The sequence below is a fragment of the Onychomys torridus genome, chromosome 21, assembly GCF_903995425.1.
Source record: "Onychomys torridus chromosome 21, mOncTor1.1, whole genome shotgun sequence".
Taxonomy (NCBI): Eukaryota; Metazoa; Chordata; class Mammalia; order Rodentia; family Cricetidae; genus Onychomys; species Onychomys torridus.
Genome location: NC_050463.1, coordinates 34,077,978 through 34,095,069, shown reverse-complemented (window position 1 = coordinate 34,095,069; position 17,092 = coordinate 34,077,978). Strand labels below are relative to the sequence as shown.

Below are 17,092 nucleotides of genomic sequence, written 5' to 3'. Positions count from 1 at the left end.
ATGCGCCTGATGTTTGCAGAGGACAGAAGAGAGTGTTGGGTGTCCTGGGACTGGAGTTACAGACTGTTGTGAGCTTCCAGATCCTCTGGAAGAACAGCAAGTGCTCTTAACCTTTGAGCCATCTCTCCAGCTCTTCTTATTTTCTTATTACAGCATTGCGCTGGTTGCTATGGTATGGCTTACTTAACCAATTCCCTATTTGTTGGTATTCTGATCTTTTTTATTACAGTGACAATCAGTACAGGTCATGTGCATAATATCTGTCATATGGAAGTGGAATTGTTAGAGCAAAAGTCAAGTGAACATACAGTGTTGGAAGATAATTCCAAATTGCCCAGCATAGAGCTTGGGATTATTGCCTTGGTGCAATGAGTGTTTGTACATGTCTGCCCACATGGTATAGACCAAACCTTTGAGCTTTTGCTAGTTTAACAGATAATTATATCTCTGTGGTTTTAATCTGAATCCTCTTATGACTAGAGCAGAGAAAGGCCCCTCTTCCCGCCGTGTGTGAGTGTGTGTGTGTGTGTGTGTGTGTGTGTGTGTGTGTGTGTTTTGTGGTGTGTCTCTGTTTGTGGCCTTGTGTGCATGCAGGTTGATGTTGGGTGTCTTTATCTCTTTCCACCTTTACTTTATTGATCAGGCCAGCAAGCTTTAGGGAACCTCCAGTCTCTGCCCTGCTCCAAGACTGGGGTAATAGGCCTGTGCTTTTTTTGTGGGTTTTTATGTGGGTTCTGGGGAGCTGAACCAAGTTCCTTGTACTTGTATGGCAGGCACTTTACTGACTGAACCATCACCCCAGCCTCCTTTTTCATACATTTAAGAGCTCTTTTGTATTTCCTTTCTTATGAGCAATCTGTTCATATCTTGTGCCCATTTATTTGTTGTTTTCTTCATATTGATTTGTAAGAACTCACTGTTAGGACTTTAGCCTTTCCCCCTAAGTTGGCATTGTCAATATATTTAAAATAAAGTTGGAAGTATAGTACTACAGTAATTTTTCTAGGAGGCGAGAGAAATGGCCCAGTGTTGAGAACACTGGCTATTCAAGAAGTCCCAGATTCGACTCCCAACACAGTATGGTGACCAACAACCTATAAACACTGTTCCAGAGGCCCTGACACATGTAGTGCACAGACAAACAGGCAAAACACTCATACACATAAAATAAAAATTTAAAGTGTTTCTATTAGCAGTTGAAAATAAATTGCTGATTTGATAGTATTTCGCTATCTGAATACTTTAGTATGTATCCCATTCAAATACCAACATTCCATAAAGCCTTCTACATCTTCAGAACACAACCTTCAAAATCAGGAGGGTAACTCTGGTGAGTTCCTGGCATGCTATGCAGCGTCTCTGCTGCTTTGGATTGAATAAGGAAGGTACAAACTCCAGGGCTAGACTGCCTGGGTTCAGGTTCAAGCTTTGCCACTTACTGGCAGTCGGTCTTTAGGCAAGTCACTCAATCTCTGTTTGATCTCTTAGTAAGGATATACTGTTCATTGTGAGGAATAGATGATTAATGCTTAGAATAGTTGTTTGTACAATGGCAAAGCTATGTCAATATAGTTATAATAGTACTAGGAAAGAATAGTTGATAATGGTATTTTATGGTGGCTGTGGATGAACTCATTGGAGTTTTAGACTGTGTACACTTCAGATTGCTGAAGTAACCTAAGACATACTTTGTTCTTTTCTTTGTAGATTTCAGAATGACTACCATCTTGACTTCCACTTTTAAAAACCTTTCTACTACATCAAAATGGGCCCTCAGATTTTGTAAGTTCAACTTTTCCTTCTTTAAGTTTAGATTTATAAACATTGTGCATAATTATTAAATGATACACACTTTGTTTTCCAGCTGTAAGACCTCTGAGCTGTTCCCAGCTACGACCTGCCCCAGGTACAATAATTCTAAAACAAATATTTCTCCATTAAATGTTAGAATTCTGTAATTGTGAATTCTGAGTGAAACTCAAGCTCATTTGTTAATTCTTCCCCTTTTATGATCAACATGAGTATAATTATTACCTTCAAGTGAAATATGTCTAGTCAATCAATAACATTACCTTGTGCTTAAGATGAAAAGAGAAGGCTGCTTCCTGGGCCTTGGCGCTTACAGAGTCCTGGAGGTTCCACAAACTTTGCTGGGTCAGGTTCTGTAGCCTCTGGCTGTCAGTCCTGCAAAAGATTAGTTTACACTCAGTCTTGAAACCATTGTGAGCCCCATGTTAACTTTTGCAATTTGTAGTAAATGGTAGGCTTCTCTGTTAAATATCTTATTATCTCATCTCAAGAGGACCTGTTTCTGAAATAGAGGTATCTGGGGAAATTAGTAAATAAAGGAAGATGTTTAGCTATCATGAAATGAAAGAGTAGGGAAATGCATTGATTTGATGGGGTTATGTAGGTCCTCCAATGAATTAGGCTTCTTCACTGTTGAAAATCACTGATAGGTGCAAAAATTCCCTGACAGATTGTCAACAATTTTTCCTCCTTATCTGGGCTTTCTATTGACTTGTTTCTGATTTTAGATTTATTATATATATAACTTGTGCAATGGTTTCATTAAAAAAGTGCCATCTAGGATCAGGACGTGTACTCTGTTCCAGTTTGGCATCTTTTTGGCCAGTGTGGCCTTGAAATGACATCTCTATGTTTTAGTTTCCTTCTCTAAAAAGAAAAATATAATTGCCAGCCTTACATAGATGTGAACATATCTCTAAGTTCTTAAAGCACTGGGAATATAGCTCAGTGGTAGAGCTCCTACCTAGCATGTTCAAGGCCCTGAGTCAATCCCCACCCTGTAGTAGGGGGAAAAGATCAAAATCACAACAAATTTGGGGCTGGAGATACAGGTCAATGGTGGAGCACTTGCCTAGCACACTGTATCCAACCCACAACCACCACAGCAGCAACAACAGCAAACAAACAAAAAAAGCTCTTTGTAAACTAAAGTCAGTGTGTTCGTGGTGGTATTATTTTTTCCACAGTATTCTTAGACATTTGTTGCCTAATCTCAACTAGAGAAGTGCATTTTCTAGAGCCTCTAAATTCTAACCAGAATATAAATTTCTGTTATCTCCACAAAGAATAATAAAGGATAATTCCTTCCTGACTTATCTCACCTTTCCCCTAATTCAAATGTTCACTCGGGCTTTTGCTTTGCACAGTCACCCACGTAGACCTGACCCTTGCCAAGTAGTAGAAGGTCATTCTAGTGGCAACAGAGAAGTCATTTTTCAGGCATTTAGACTATTCTCTATTGTCCCATAGCCATTTTGGGTGTGTTATTTGTCTTCCTAACTATGTGGTAGGCTCAGAAAGTCGTGAGACGTAAGCCTTTTTGTGTCCCCAGTGTCAAAGAGTATCTCATAAGTGATTTGTGGTAACACTGATGTTGATAATGGCACAAAAAGACACCAGATAAGCAAAGGAATGTGACCAGCAGTTTTAGGGTAGGGAAGGGGCATGTGCCTGTGCCAAGCAGTCGTTGAGTATTGCTGCTCGACAGGCTGTTTGAAGAAACTGGAGCAAATGATTACAGGATTTACTGGTGTTCTGTCATCTCATGAACTGTGTCTGGTGGAAATTTTGGCTGATTTGATGATTATACTTTGTTTCTCTGTGCCCTGTCCCTGGCTTTTCATCTCATCTCTGATGTCTTTTTTTACCCGTTCTTCTCTTTGCTCTCAGGATTTGTGCTATCCCATAGCTAGCTCGCAGGTGACTTCAGTTTACCGTTGTCTTGGTTCTTCTTATGGCATCTTTTCAGCCTCTGCTAATGGGTATTTCTTACCACATTTCTTTACTTGGATTCTTACCAAAGAGGATCTGGCCTGGCACAGTTTATCACTTGTTTGCAGATGACAGGAATAACTAATTGCTATGGTTTATGGAGTCTGAGTGTACACCCCAAAAGGTCATGAGCTGGACATTTGGGCCTTGTGGTAATACTGAGAGGTAGTAGAACCTTTAAGAAATGGTACCTAAGCTGGATATGGTGGTGCACGCCTGTGACCCCAGCACTGGGGAGGCTTAAGTAGTATAGTGTTGAGAGTTTGAGGCCAGCCTGTGCTCCATTGCGAATTTGATAGGTAGCAGTGCCCTCTGTTTTTGTTTTGTTTTTTTAAAGGTGACCTCGAAAGGAAAGTAATTTGGTCATTGGTATGAGGCATCACTCTTTGAGAGTGATTGTTTGAAAATGAGACCACCCCGTGTGCCTGTCCTCTTCTGCACATAGACATTTTCCCCCTGCTGCTTTGCTGTGTTATGTTTAGCTTTGTAATAACATAGCCAAGTAGACCTTCACCCGGACCTCAGCATACACCATGTTGTTAGTTGAGATTCCTTAGTGTCTGGCCTCCAGTATTTTGTTGTAGAAAAAAAAAAGGTGCTAATATATCCTAGCCAACTACTTTGTTGATTTGTTGGTGGGCCTGGCATACCCCCTCTGAATCTGATCAGTTTGTGCCTTGGATTTAGAGTTATGACCATGTATGACTGTGCCATCGGCAGGGACTATAAACAGGACAGCTCTTTTTAAAGGAGACTAAGAGAGAGCAAGCATAGCAAAATGTGTCTGGGCAAGTGCTCCACTAGAGCTACCTCCCTGTCCCTGATTTCATATATTTTAATTAAGAGTTCTTTGAACTTTATCTCAAAGCTGTCCAGACCAAGTCAAAGAAGACCTTAGCAAAACCCAATATGAAGAATATCGTGGTGGTGGAAGGCGTCCGCATTCCGTTTCTGCTGTCGGGCACTTCGTAAGTATGAAATGGTCATGTTGGTCATTTCTCTTTAAGGTACTGTTTGAAGTAGTCTTTGTAGGTAATAACACCATTAGTGGGAGACCATAGGGAGAGTACTTGTATAAAGTCCATATAGAACAAGTCAAATCAGTGTGGTAAATAGGAGCAAGATATTTTATCCCTTCTCATAAAGGAGCTTGCCATGGTATTAGCCTGAAATAGCCCTGATTGGAAGTCCAGTGTAGATCCAGATAGCATCTTTTCCAATAAGGCTGTCTTTTTTTTTTTTGGAACGTTATTTCTGTAGGCACAGTTTGTGCTAAGGATGGCCTGTGAAAATTCTGAAATGCTGAGAACCTACGGCTTCGGTCCCGAAAATGATGAGACTTGGACTTGACACAGCTGGTCCAAATGCCTCTGGTAGCTCAACCCCGAGTGTTGTGGACTAGCCTGATAATCTCTCAGAATCAAACAGCTGCTTTTCTTAGGCTTTTCTATCCTCTAAGTGAGATTCAGTCTATACAAAAGCTGAGAATGAACTCTACTAGTTAAGTTCCAGCACTTAGTTCTCTTCTGTTTAGATTGTGTTAGTTTGTTAATATTTCTAGTTTGGACAGGCAGTCTCTAACATTAAAAACTTAGGAATATTAGGCTCCAGTTTAAAAACAATGAGGCCTATCTTATATATTCACATAGAAGATTTGACATCTTGAAGATATATTACCTTTAACAGGCAAGGCATAGGCTGGAGAGATGGCTTAGTAGTTAAGAGCACTGGCTGCCCTTTGAGAGGACCCAGGTTCAATTCCCAGCACCATCATGGCAGCTTACAACTCTCTGTAACTCCAATTCCATGGGGTCCAAAACAGCCATACATGCAACCCAAATACCAAATGCATGTAAAATAAAAGTAAATTTAAAAAATGCAAGGCATAAAGGAGCTAGTGAGCTGCTCAGTGGTTAAAGGTGCTTGCTTCCAAACCCTGTACACAGGTACAATCCCTGGAAAGCAGGAGAACTGACTGCTACAAGCTGTCCTGTGACTTCTTCAAATGTATGAGCTCACAACACCAAATGTAAAAAAAAAAAAAGGCTTAAGCAGAGCATCATGTGTAATGTGGAAGGAAGAGGAGGAGAAGAGCAGGAAGGCTGGGCTTCGTGACGCCAACAGAAAGTAGTAGCTCTGTAGTGGAGAAAACTGACAGGTATCATCTGGACCAAATGTTCAAGTTGACATCACCAGTAATGAGTCACCCCAATAGGAAACAATGAGAAGAGCACCTTGCCTCCAATCTCAGGTGTCAAAAGTGTCAAAGTCATCAGCATCAATGAGAGAGTGGGAAACTATCACAGTTCAGAGGCGGCTGAGCCAACGTAACAACCAGACGCTATGTGGCACTGTGGGTTAGACCCTGGAGCAGGAAAAGGACGTTCATAGAAAACTGGTGAGAAGCCGGGCAGTGGTGGCACACACCTTTAATCCCAGCACTCGGGAGGCAGAGGCAGGCGGATCTCTGTGAGTTCGAGGCCAGCCTGGGCTACAGAGTGAGTTCCAGGACAGCCAGGACTACACACAGAGAAGAAACTCTGTCTCGAGGGGGGGGGGAAAAAAAGATGTAGTCATTCCCTACCTCCCCCCCCTCCCCCAAAGCTCTCAAAAGGAGGTTAGTTTTAAGGAGTTTTAACACATGCCAGCTGTTTGGTGTTTTGAGACAGGGTCTCCTGCTGTAGCTGGCCTGGAATTTGTGAGCGTTCCTCCTCCAGCCTTGGCCTCCCAGGTGCTGGGGTTGTAGGCTGGAGCACCATGCATTAGCTACAACATGTATTTGGCAGCGACTCAGCAAGCTCTGTAGGAGCTAGGGCTTGTCAGGTTTTAAGAGGACAATCACACTATTTCTTCACTGGAACAGATGGACTGACTTGGATAGTAAAATTAGTTGCATTTTCAGTAGTGTATAGTAGATAATCTGTATGTATTTCAAAAATAACTTAAAATTTATTGAAACTCTAGGCTTTTGGTTTGAATTATTTGTTTGCTTTTCCCAGCTATAAAGACCTAATGCCACATGACTTGGCTAGAGCTGCACTTTCGTAAGTAAATGAAGTTTCCTCTTCTTTCATTGAAAATGTTTTTCTGGTTTTTGCATTTGAAGTAGCATGTTCTGTAGAACTTTCATGTCTAGGATATCTTAACCTTATATGGCAAGAAGCAATTTTTTTTTCCTCTTTTGGTTTTTCAAGACAAGGTTTTGGTGGTGATGTGGATGGTGTTTATTATAGTATTCTCAGGCTGGCCTGGAACTCATTATGTAGGCCAAGCTGGCTTCAAATTCATGGCAATCCTCCTGCTTCATCTACATACATGGAGGCAAATAATACTCATACACAAATAATACTCATATACATAAGATGAATTTTTTTTAAAAAGCCCCCAAACTTGAAGGTTTATGTGTAAACTAAGTAAAAATTTTAAATTAGATGTAATGAAATGGAATTGAGATGGATGAATACTTTGGTGTGGTCATAAAATGTGTGGCTGTGTCTATGTGAGACACTCTCTGTCTAAATGTCCAATGGTGTTTTGCTTTAGTGTCTCCACACAGCCCAAGGTCTTTTCCTAGTTCATTTGTGCTCATTGTCACTCATTCAGTTTTCTTGTCTTCCTGCCACAGCATTGTTCTCTGTTTACTGTTTACTCTCCCTGATTACGTAATAATCATTTCCATTCCCAAATCTCCGTGTGGTGACTTTGGAAGTTTCTCTTTGGGGACTTGATGATCATAAATACAGCATTCTTTTCTTGGCCTTTCTGTGTTCTGCATTTGACACCGTGAACTGTACTTGGACCTGTCTTCCTATGAGTTCTTTTTTTTTTTTTTTTTTTTTTGGTTTACCAAAGCTGAGGATCGAACCCAGGGCCTTGTGCTTGCTAGGCAAGTGCTCTACCACTGAGCTAAATCCCCAACCCTTTCCTATGAGTTCTTGTAGTGCAGCTTTATGATTTTCTTCCATCTCCTGCTTCTTTATTCTGCTCCCCTCTTCTCCCCTCCCCCTCCCCTCCCCTGCCCTCCCCTATTTTCTTTATTTCAGTGATGGGATGTTAATCCAAAGGATTTTCAAATACTAGGCAAATGTTCTACCAGTGAACTACACCTTTAACTCCATACAGATTTTATATAACTCCCTTTTGAGTTTTGGCAAATGTGTGCTTGCGTTCCTATTTTTGATGTGGCTCTGTAAATTCTCATCTTTATAATGGGAAATGGTATTTATTTTTTGTGTGTTTTCAGACAGGCTTTTGCTGTATATCACCAGTTATCCTCAAACTTATGGCAGTCCTTTTGCCTCAGCATCTTGAGTGCTGGGATTATAGGCCTGTTGTCAGTATGCCTGTTCCAAGGCAAGGGCAATTAACTACCAAGTCTGCATTTATGATATACTCATTGCTACTGTGCTTGTTGTTATCCTGGTCAGAAGTAAATGTATGTAGATTATTTCAATTATGCTGTTATATTAATATTTAAAATCTAGCATTTCCACAATTATACTTGATCTTTTATATCTATTTCTCTTCTTGTACTGATTTCTGGTGATATTAGCTAAAATTATTGTTATTAAAAATCTTTTTTAATTTTTAGTTTATTGTTTGTGTATATGTTTCGCTTGCTCAGACAGGCACGTTGCCACAGTGTGCACATAGAGGTCAGAGGGTAACTTTTTAGCAGTCACTTCTCTCCTTGCTACCTTTATCAAGTTAGGATCATCCCAGATTATGCACCAAGTGCTTTACCTACTAAGCCTACTTTCGGGGCCCAAGTTATTTATTTATATGTTTGTTTGTTTGTTTATTGAGGCCAGACCTTGATATGTATCCCTGGCTGGCCTATAACTCCATTTGTAGACCAGAATGGACTTAGACTTGCAGAGCTCTGCCTTCTTCTTTCTCCTGAGTTCTGGGATTAAAGACATGCATTACCATGCCTAGCTTCCTGAATTATCCCACCACTACTCCCCAACCCCACCATAGCTGAGGACTGAACCCAGGGTCTTGTGCTTCCTAGGCAAGTATTCTATCACTGAGCTAATTCTGAACTCCCCAAAGTTACTTCTGATTGCACCTTCTAATGTCTCACCACCAAGTGACCATCAAATACTGACTTTACATCACTCGCCACTCATTTCCTCTTTGATAGGCTGCCAGATGTTTGTGTCTGGCCTTTTTAAAGAAAGGGGATTATCTTTGTATTTTTGTGGTGATTAGGATCAAACCTGGGGCCTTGTAGGTACTAGGCGAACACTCTCCCTCTGACCTCTACTCCAACCCAGGGCTTTCCTGTTTAAAAATGTGCAGTGTTTTATGTGATGTTCTCTGGCACTGTCTTCATGTATGACCTGTTTCTTTTCTTTGGATTTCTGCTTTTAGGGGTCTGTTGCACCGGTCTAATGTTCCAAGGGATGTTGTTGATTATATCATCTTTGGTACAGTTATTCAGGAAGTGAAAACAAGCAATGTGGCTAGAGAGGTAAGTAAAGCAAAATTTATATTGTTTAAAGAGATTGATAAAGCTGGACATAGCAGCTGACGCTTGTAATTTATTCTTGGGAGGCTGAGGCAGGAGGATTGCCATGGAGTCTAAGACCTACTGAACTACATAGTAAGTTCCAGATCAGTCTGGCTGTAGTAGGACCTTGTCTCCAAAACAATAGCAACAGATCCAGGCTTGGTGGCATACACCTTTAATATCAGCACTCAGAAGGCAGAACAAGTAGATCTGTGAGTTTCAGGCCATCCAGAGCTATATAGTGAGACCCCGTCTCCTCCCCTATCCCCCCCCCAAAAAAGAGGCCAAAAAAATCAATTTAAATTTGAAGTAATATTTTTTTAATTTATTTCTTTGTGTGTGTGTGTGTGCACAAGTGTGGCACTAGAGATCAGACCCAAGGCTTTGCACTTGATAGACAAGTGTTCTGTCCCCAACCTAGAATCTACCATTTTAAAGTCATTAAACTCTTAAAATCCACTAAATGTGTATTTAACTAAAAATCAGATGATGTGTACTATTATTATGTATTCACATTTTGATATAAGTCAGATAAATTATGAGTGGGTTTAGAAAATGTTAATTTATCTGCGTCTTGTGTTAGAGAAATAATATAGCAGTGTGTGGCTGATGTTCCTCTTTGTACTGTTAGCCATCATGGCTTTTAATTAAACTTTAACGTCTTGTAGCCAATTTCATAATTTGGTTTTTGTAGTTAGAGGCAGCCTTGCCTATGACTTATTACCTTTGACTAGATGACACGTAGGCAGGTTTTTTTTTTTTTTTTTTTTTTATGTAGCTATTTCATACAAGTTTCCCTTTACCCTAGTTGGCACACACCCATCTAGTGTTTATTGGGCAATGGAGATAATGACAGCCTTGGAACTAGTCTGAGTATCCCACAGGCATTTGACAATGAACAGTTTAAACTGGTCTTCTGGGCTCTGTTTCAATTATTTGGATAAAGTTGGCTTCCAAGCATATTTGTCTTATTCCTTGTCTGTGCTTCTGTGTCCATCATAGTTGTGAGGATAATAACTTCTGTTGTCAGCCAACATAGGAGGGCGGATGTGCAGATCAAAATCATTTGTTTCCGTCACACTTGTACAAATATTACAAGAGCTCAAGTCCCAGCTGTGCACAAGCTCACGAAGTGAGCAGCTGTGCTGTTGTGGGGCAGAGGAGAACCGAGTGCAGGAGAGGCTCCTGTCCTCCTGGAGGACTTGCTTCCCTCTGCACCTTCACATTGTTTTCCAGACCTCATGAGAGTTCCAGTGGGTTAAGAAAAGACGAGTTTGTGGGATAGAAATACAGGGGTGAATCTGGGAAGAACCACTTACCTTGTTCAACTGTAGAATGATTGAATAAATTATAACTCAACAGAATGATGAAGTATTATTAGTCCATTAAAAACCATGTTATAAAATTTATAAAAAAGAATTTCATGGGTGCGTAAAGCCATCAAGCTGCTCACCATATGTTTTCAACTTCTGTATCACAACTATGAAGTGACTTTCATAAGACTGAAAAAGTAAATGTTAAATCTGTTTGAATTTTTTCTATATTTATATTCTTTTCTCAAACCGAAACCATGATGAATTCTCCTGAAAGTGTTGCATGTGTATGCATATCCCACCTGTTGGTTGACATGAGGAAGTTTCTCCCTCAACCTCATATTAATATCAGTCATGTTGTACTCCACATAATTTCCTTTTTTGAGACAGTGTCTCACTTATGAAGTCCTGGCTAGCCTGAAACTACAATGTAGACCAGGCTGGCCTTAAGCTTACAGAGATCTACCTGCTTCTGCCTCCAGAGTGCTGGGATTGAAATTGTGAGCCACCATGCCTGACTCTCCAGGTAACTTTTGTGGCAAAGGAGAAAGACAGAGTTGATGGGACAGTTGTGAAAATAAATAGTAGAACTTAAAATCCAACTAAACCCAGCTAAAGAGTTTCATTAGGACCTGTGCTAATATTAATATGAAATCCTAAAAGGCCTTGTACCCCTATCAAACCTCACTTTGCTGAAAGACCTCAATGTATTTCTCCTTCAACTTCTTCCTTTCTCCTTGGTGTGTTGAAAGTGAGCCCATCTTTAAATAGAAGTATGTGGACAAGGGTCACCAGCTACCAGTTCTATTTAAAGCTCCATCAGTCTTTTGGGTCAGCTGGGGCCAAGGGTAATGTGCTACAATGGCTCTTGTGAGGATCATGCTGTTCCAACCTGAGTGCCCTTACCCTTGTCCCACTGTGGAGTCTTTTCTTTTGCCCTGACACCTGCTTCTGATTTCCTTTCCAACTGGTTTAGGTTGAGAAGTTGACCTGTAGTTACCAGGAAGTAGTTCTTAGCACAGTCATTTAGGCACTTAGTACCAGGCCTGCCTGGAGACAGCAGAATAAGGTCATACTGGTTACACAGAAGTAGCAGCTTTCTGCTCCTACAGATGGCAAGTAGTATCAATCACAGTGTAAATATAAAGGCAGAGATCAGCTAAGAGACACAGAGCCTTTTTAACCTAGAATTTGCAACATCCATATTGGAATACAGTTTGTATTCTGATGATAATTAAATACTTTCTAAAAAAGACTACTAAGAATAATTCCTTGTAATTTCATAATAAGGGTGGGAGGAGTTGGGAACATTTTTCACTAAAGTAAAACTTTAGTATTAAAAAGGTTTTTTTCTAAGTGTACTTACTAAATTCCTTACATTAGCAAAAATGAGATGTTTTGGCAACATAAATTTTCCCAACAAACAGTGTAAAACAATTATAGATGTCCATGTTTTATGTTTGACTTTGGCTGAGTCATGAAATTAGAGGCCACTTTTCATTAGATTAATTAGGAGGCCCTCAAATTTTCTCAGGGCCCTAAAGCTACACTGATTTCTATGTCATTGTTCTGGACAGTTTCTTTTGTAGTCATGGACTGGCCTGAACCTTATTCATCAGAGCTCTGCTTATGAGTCAGGCAGTTCTCCAGAGTTTCTTTTATTGAGTTGAACATCTTTATATTTGGCAACTTTTCCAGTTTTACTTTGCCTTTATGTCAGTTGTATGTCTGTCCGAGAGAGCTGAGTGTAAAGCAGGTGGGGACCTGAATAGGATCTTTATGAATGATTAGGGTTTTGTTGTGGTTTTAATGGTCAGTTCTGTAGAAACATTTCATGCTTTTGCTCTGCTGTTAAGCTTCTAGCTTCAGAGTGTAAATGGACATTTCCTGTCCCAACCACCCAGTCCCAAATAACAGACTCAGAGGCTGAATATGAATTATAAACGCTCGGTCAATAGCTCAGGCTTGTTACTAGTTAGCTCTTACACTTAAATTAACCCATAATTCTTATCTATGTTTAGCCATGTGACTTCTCAGTATGACATTCTCATCTTGCTTCTCTGCGTTTGTCAGTGATTCTCTAACTCTGAACTTCTCCTTCCCATCGTCCTTAGTTTGGTCACCCCACCTATACATCCTGCCTGGCTACTGGCCAATCAACATTTTATTAAACCAATTTGAGTGACAGGTCTTTACAGTGTACAAGAAGATTATTCCACAGCAACAGATATGTGAAAATCCCACCCGAGGATGTGGTTTCATCACTCTCTTCACTGTATATTAAATTTTAAGTAAGATAAAGTTACAGGATATCCTTGAAGGCTTGAAGGAAAGCATTGTTAATTATTAGGTGAGGTTGAATAATACTGTAGCCTTTTGTACCACACTCAACAATAGCTTCCAGGCCATTGGACTTAGTAGCCCCCAGACTGCATGCCTGAATACTGGGGAGGCTGAGGCAGGAGAAATACAACTTCATGGCCTGCCTGGGCTACAGAGTGAATTCAAGGCCATCTTCCGAAATCCTGTTTCAAAGTAAAAAGTAAGGAGGGCTAGGGGTCTATCTTCACGGTGAGAGCTTGTTGAGTGTGTGCAAGGCTTCAGGTTTAACCCCCAGTGCTACAGAAAGAAAAGAAATCAAAGAGGATGGTAGGATGACTTAGCTGGCAGGGGATGTGCTGTCAAGCTTGCTGACCCGAGTTTAGTCCCTTGAACTCACATGATGGAAGGAGAGGACCAATTCCCACAATGTCCTTCACATGCATGCCCTGATACGCATGTACCTACACATGTATACATAATGTAATAAAAATTTTAAAAGAAAAAAGAAACTTGTTACCAGGAATTTAAGACAGTATGTTTCAGTGTCTAGAAGAAAAAACTAATAAGCCATTTTGGGATGGGCTTAATCTTATTTTAAACCTTGCTTTGTAGACTATTAAAATAAACCTTTTTCATAATTCACCAGACAGAGTAGGGCTCAGAGCCTCACTCGTGTGTATTTTCTTTCCTTCACTGTTCCCTCGAGGCTGCCCTTGGAGCTGGCTTCTCTGACAAGACTCCTGCTCACACTGTCACCATGGCTTGTATCTCTTCAAACCAAGCTATGACTACAGGTATGTGTAAATGGAATCCTTTTAATTAATCTTAACAGAAGTAAGCAGTTAGCACGGAGCTCTTCATTTGTGTTTTATAAAAGTGTTGTGTTTTTGAAAGTTGGGGTTTTCCGAGCAGCTCCCCTGCCCTGTGGGGACAGTTGCATTCTTCCTAGTCCTGGGCTGGCTGCGGCTGGGACTGTCGTGGGAGGAGGGGCATAGTGTATTCTGATTGGACATTTTCCCGCCAGGACAGAGTCCCGCAGCCTCAAGCATCAGCATAGGTGTCAGTCCTGCCTAGATGGTCCAAGTCATGGGGTGGGAAGATGGCTTCGCTGGGAGCACTTGTTGAGTAAGCATGAGGACAGGAGCAGATACATCCCTAGCCCTACACGAGTGTGTAGGTGTGGCAGCCTGCTGTGATCCCAGGATTCAGAAAGCAGAGATAGGGTCCCAAAGCAAACTGGCTGGCTGCTGGACAGTCTGAATTGGTGAGGTCTGTTCAAGTGAGAGGGGAACAGTTGAAGACATCAGATACCAGCCTCTGGCCTGTACACACATACACATCACATGCACACACATCTCCCCATCTGTGCCCCAACATGAGAGCACACACTCATACACGCAAAAATGCTTTCAATTTTTTCTTCACTTCGTACCCACGTCCTTGGCAATCTGTATGGTATTTCAGCTTCTAACAATCTTTCTAAAATTGTGGGGCATTAAATAACTACTTCTATTTAATGAAACTTGACAGGCTCAGTACTTAATGTTATTATTATAATATCAAGGCCAGATTGGGTAGGTCAGTTCATGGATGTCAGGGATTGATGCCAGAGGCAGTGGTTGGAGACTTCTCTACTGAGCAGCATGTGACTGACTCCCAGTTAAAGCAACAGAATATTGCTGCCAGTTGCCATACAGGAAAATCTAGATCTGAGAAGTCAGATACCTCATGTAGTGGAAATTCATATTCTCTGTGTGGGCAGGGGTGGGAAAAAGCCTTTCTAAAAACTTAGGCTGGGAGCATATAAACTATGAAAGATGTTTAGGTTTAGAACATTGTTTGAGTGGGGCTGGAGAGATGGCTCAGTACTGGTTGTTCTTCCAGAGGATGCGGGCATGACTCCCAGCACCAACATGGCAATTCACAACTATTAACTCCATTCCAGATCTAATGCCCTTGTGGCCTCTGTAGGCACTAGGCACAAATGTGGTGTACATACATATATACAGGCAAAACACACATGCACACAGAATAAAATAAATAAATTAAAAGAATATCAATTAATTTAGAAGTTGATGTCAGGCCAAACAGTGGTGTTGCACACCTGTAATCTCAGCACTTGGGAGGCGGAGGCAGTCAGATCTCTAAGTTCGAGGCCAGCCTGGCCTATGGAGTGGGCTCTAGGACAGCCAAGATTGCACAGAGAAACCCTGTCTTTAAAAAAAAATACAAAGAAAGAAGAAAAGTTAAAAACTAGCCAGGCATAGTGGCAGCAGTAAGGAGGCAAGTGGATATCTGTGAGTTTGAAGCCAGCTTGGTTTAGATAGTGAGTTCCAGGACAACCAAAGCTACACAATGAGATCCTGTATCCAGAAAAGAAGAAGGAGGAGGAGAAGGAGAAGGAGAAGGAGAAGGAGAAAAGGAGAAGGAGAAAGAAAGAAAGAAAGAAAGAAAGAAAGAAAGAAAGAAAGAAAAGTTAAAACCAATTACTGTTATACAAAACTGATAACTGTTACAAAGATTCTGTCATGTGTTTATTTTGCATGCATGCAAGTCATGCTGCATGTGTAGAGGTCAAAGGGTGACTTGTGGAAGTTGATCCTCTCCTTCGGCCATATCGGCTCTAGGGATGGAACTGAGGTCCTCTGGCTTGGCTGCAGGAGCCTTCACCTGCTGAGCCATCTCACTTGCCCATTTTTATAGCGCTTTTTAATCAAGAAGCTTACATTTCAGTGGTTTGTTATTCCTGCAAAGTAATTCATGCACATATCCTTTGTACGCGGTAGCTGTTGGTCTGATAGCTTCTGGCCAGTGTGACGTCGTCGTGGCTGGTGGTGTTGAGTTAATGTCTGATGTCCCTATTCGTCATTCAAGAAAAATGAGGAAAATGATGCTTGACCTCAACAAAGCCAAGACTCTGGGCCAGCGCCTGTCCTTGCTCTCTAAATTCAGATTGAATTTCCTATCTCCTGAGGTAAGACTTATGAGTTTAGTGTAAATAAAGATGAGTTTCCGGAGCATCCTGAGCTAGATTACAGTTAGATAGAATGCCTATTCTAATTGTTATATATTCTCATGATTACAGGGCAGTGTATTTGGTCAAGATGGGGGTGGGGAGTAGTTATAAAATTGTATTTGTAATCTGGGCATGATAGCACATACCTTTAATCCTAGTACTCCAGAAGCAGAGACAAGTGAATCTGTATGAGTTCAAGGCCAGCCTGATTTACATAATGAGATCATCTCCAAAAATGTATCTCTTAGTCCTCTTTAGAAATATGTTTGCTCACAAAGAGATTTCTGGATTTCTTTCATTACTTCTTTGGTGTTTTGTTTTGTTTTTGTTTTTTTGAACTAGAGTCTTGCTGAAGTGGCCTCAAATTCAAAATCCCCCTTCCTCAACCTCCTGGATTAGAGGCATGTGTCCCTAGATCCAGCCAGTGAATAGATTTCAACTTTTCTAAATAGCACTGACCAGTCCTATGCATGCTCTAACACCTCTGAAGAATGTAACTGTTCTCAATGTCTCCTTTGCTAGCTCCCTGCAGTGGCTGAGTTCTCCACTAATGAGACCATGGGCCACTCTGCAGACCGCCTGGCCGCTGCCTTTGCTGTTTCTAGAATGGAACAGGATGAATATGCACTGCGTTCTCATAGTTTGGCCAAGAAGGCACAGGATGAAGGACATCTTTCTGATATTGTACCCTTCAAAGTACCAGGTAAATAGTGATACTTATTGAGGTGTTCCTAATTGTTTTAGTTGCTCAAAAAACATCAAAATCTGTTTTTTAAAAAGGATTTATTTATTTTTATTTTATGTTTTTATGTGTATATGTTAGTGTATGTATGTGCATCATGTGCATGTAGGTGTCCACACAGGCCATAAGAAGCATTGGAGCTCCTGGAACCAAGGTTAGAGGTGATTGTGAGCCCACTGATGTGGGGGCTGGGAACTGAATCTGGATCCTCCACAAGGGCAGCAAGTGCTCTTAATGACTGAGCCATCTCTTCAACCCTAAACTTAAAAACCTTGAGTGATAATTTCTTAAAGACAGGATCTTACTGTGTGGCCCTGGCTAGGCTTGAGCTCACAGAAAGGCCTGCTTTTTGCCTCCCTAGTGTTATGATTAATTTACTTTTT

At 41.0% G+C, this 17,092-nt stretch overlaps 1 protein-coding gene across 3 annotated transcripts in view; it reads left to right on the top strand.

Moving 5' to 3' along the window:
* The window catches only part of Hadhb (hydroxyacyl-CoA dehydrogenase trifunctional multienzyme complex subunit beta), a 34,625-nt gene that overhangs the window by 6,893 nt on the left and 10,640 nt on the right, over positions 1–17,092 (top strand). For all 3 annotated transcript variants that reach the window (XM_036170591.1, XM_036170590.1, XM_036170592.1), the window contains exons 2-9: positions 1,708–1,782; positions 1,865–1,906; positions 4,670–4,769; positions 6,801–6,845; positions 9,178–9,277; positions 13,658–13,745; positions 15,738–15,925; positions 16,490–16,670. In XM_036170591.1, coding sequence (XP_036026484.1) covers positions 1,716–1,782; positions 1,865–1,906; positions 4,670–4,769; positions 6,801–6,845; positions 9,178–9,277; positions 13,658–13,745; positions 15,738–15,925; positions 16,490–16,670 — 811 coding nt within the window. In that variant the 5' untranslated portion in view covers positions 1,708–1,715. The remainder of the gene's footprint in view (positions 1–1,707; positions 1,783–1,864; positions 1,907–4,669; positions 4,770–6,800; positions 6,846–9,177; positions 9,278–13,657; positions 13,746–15,737; positions 15,926–16,489; positions 16,671–17,092) is intronic.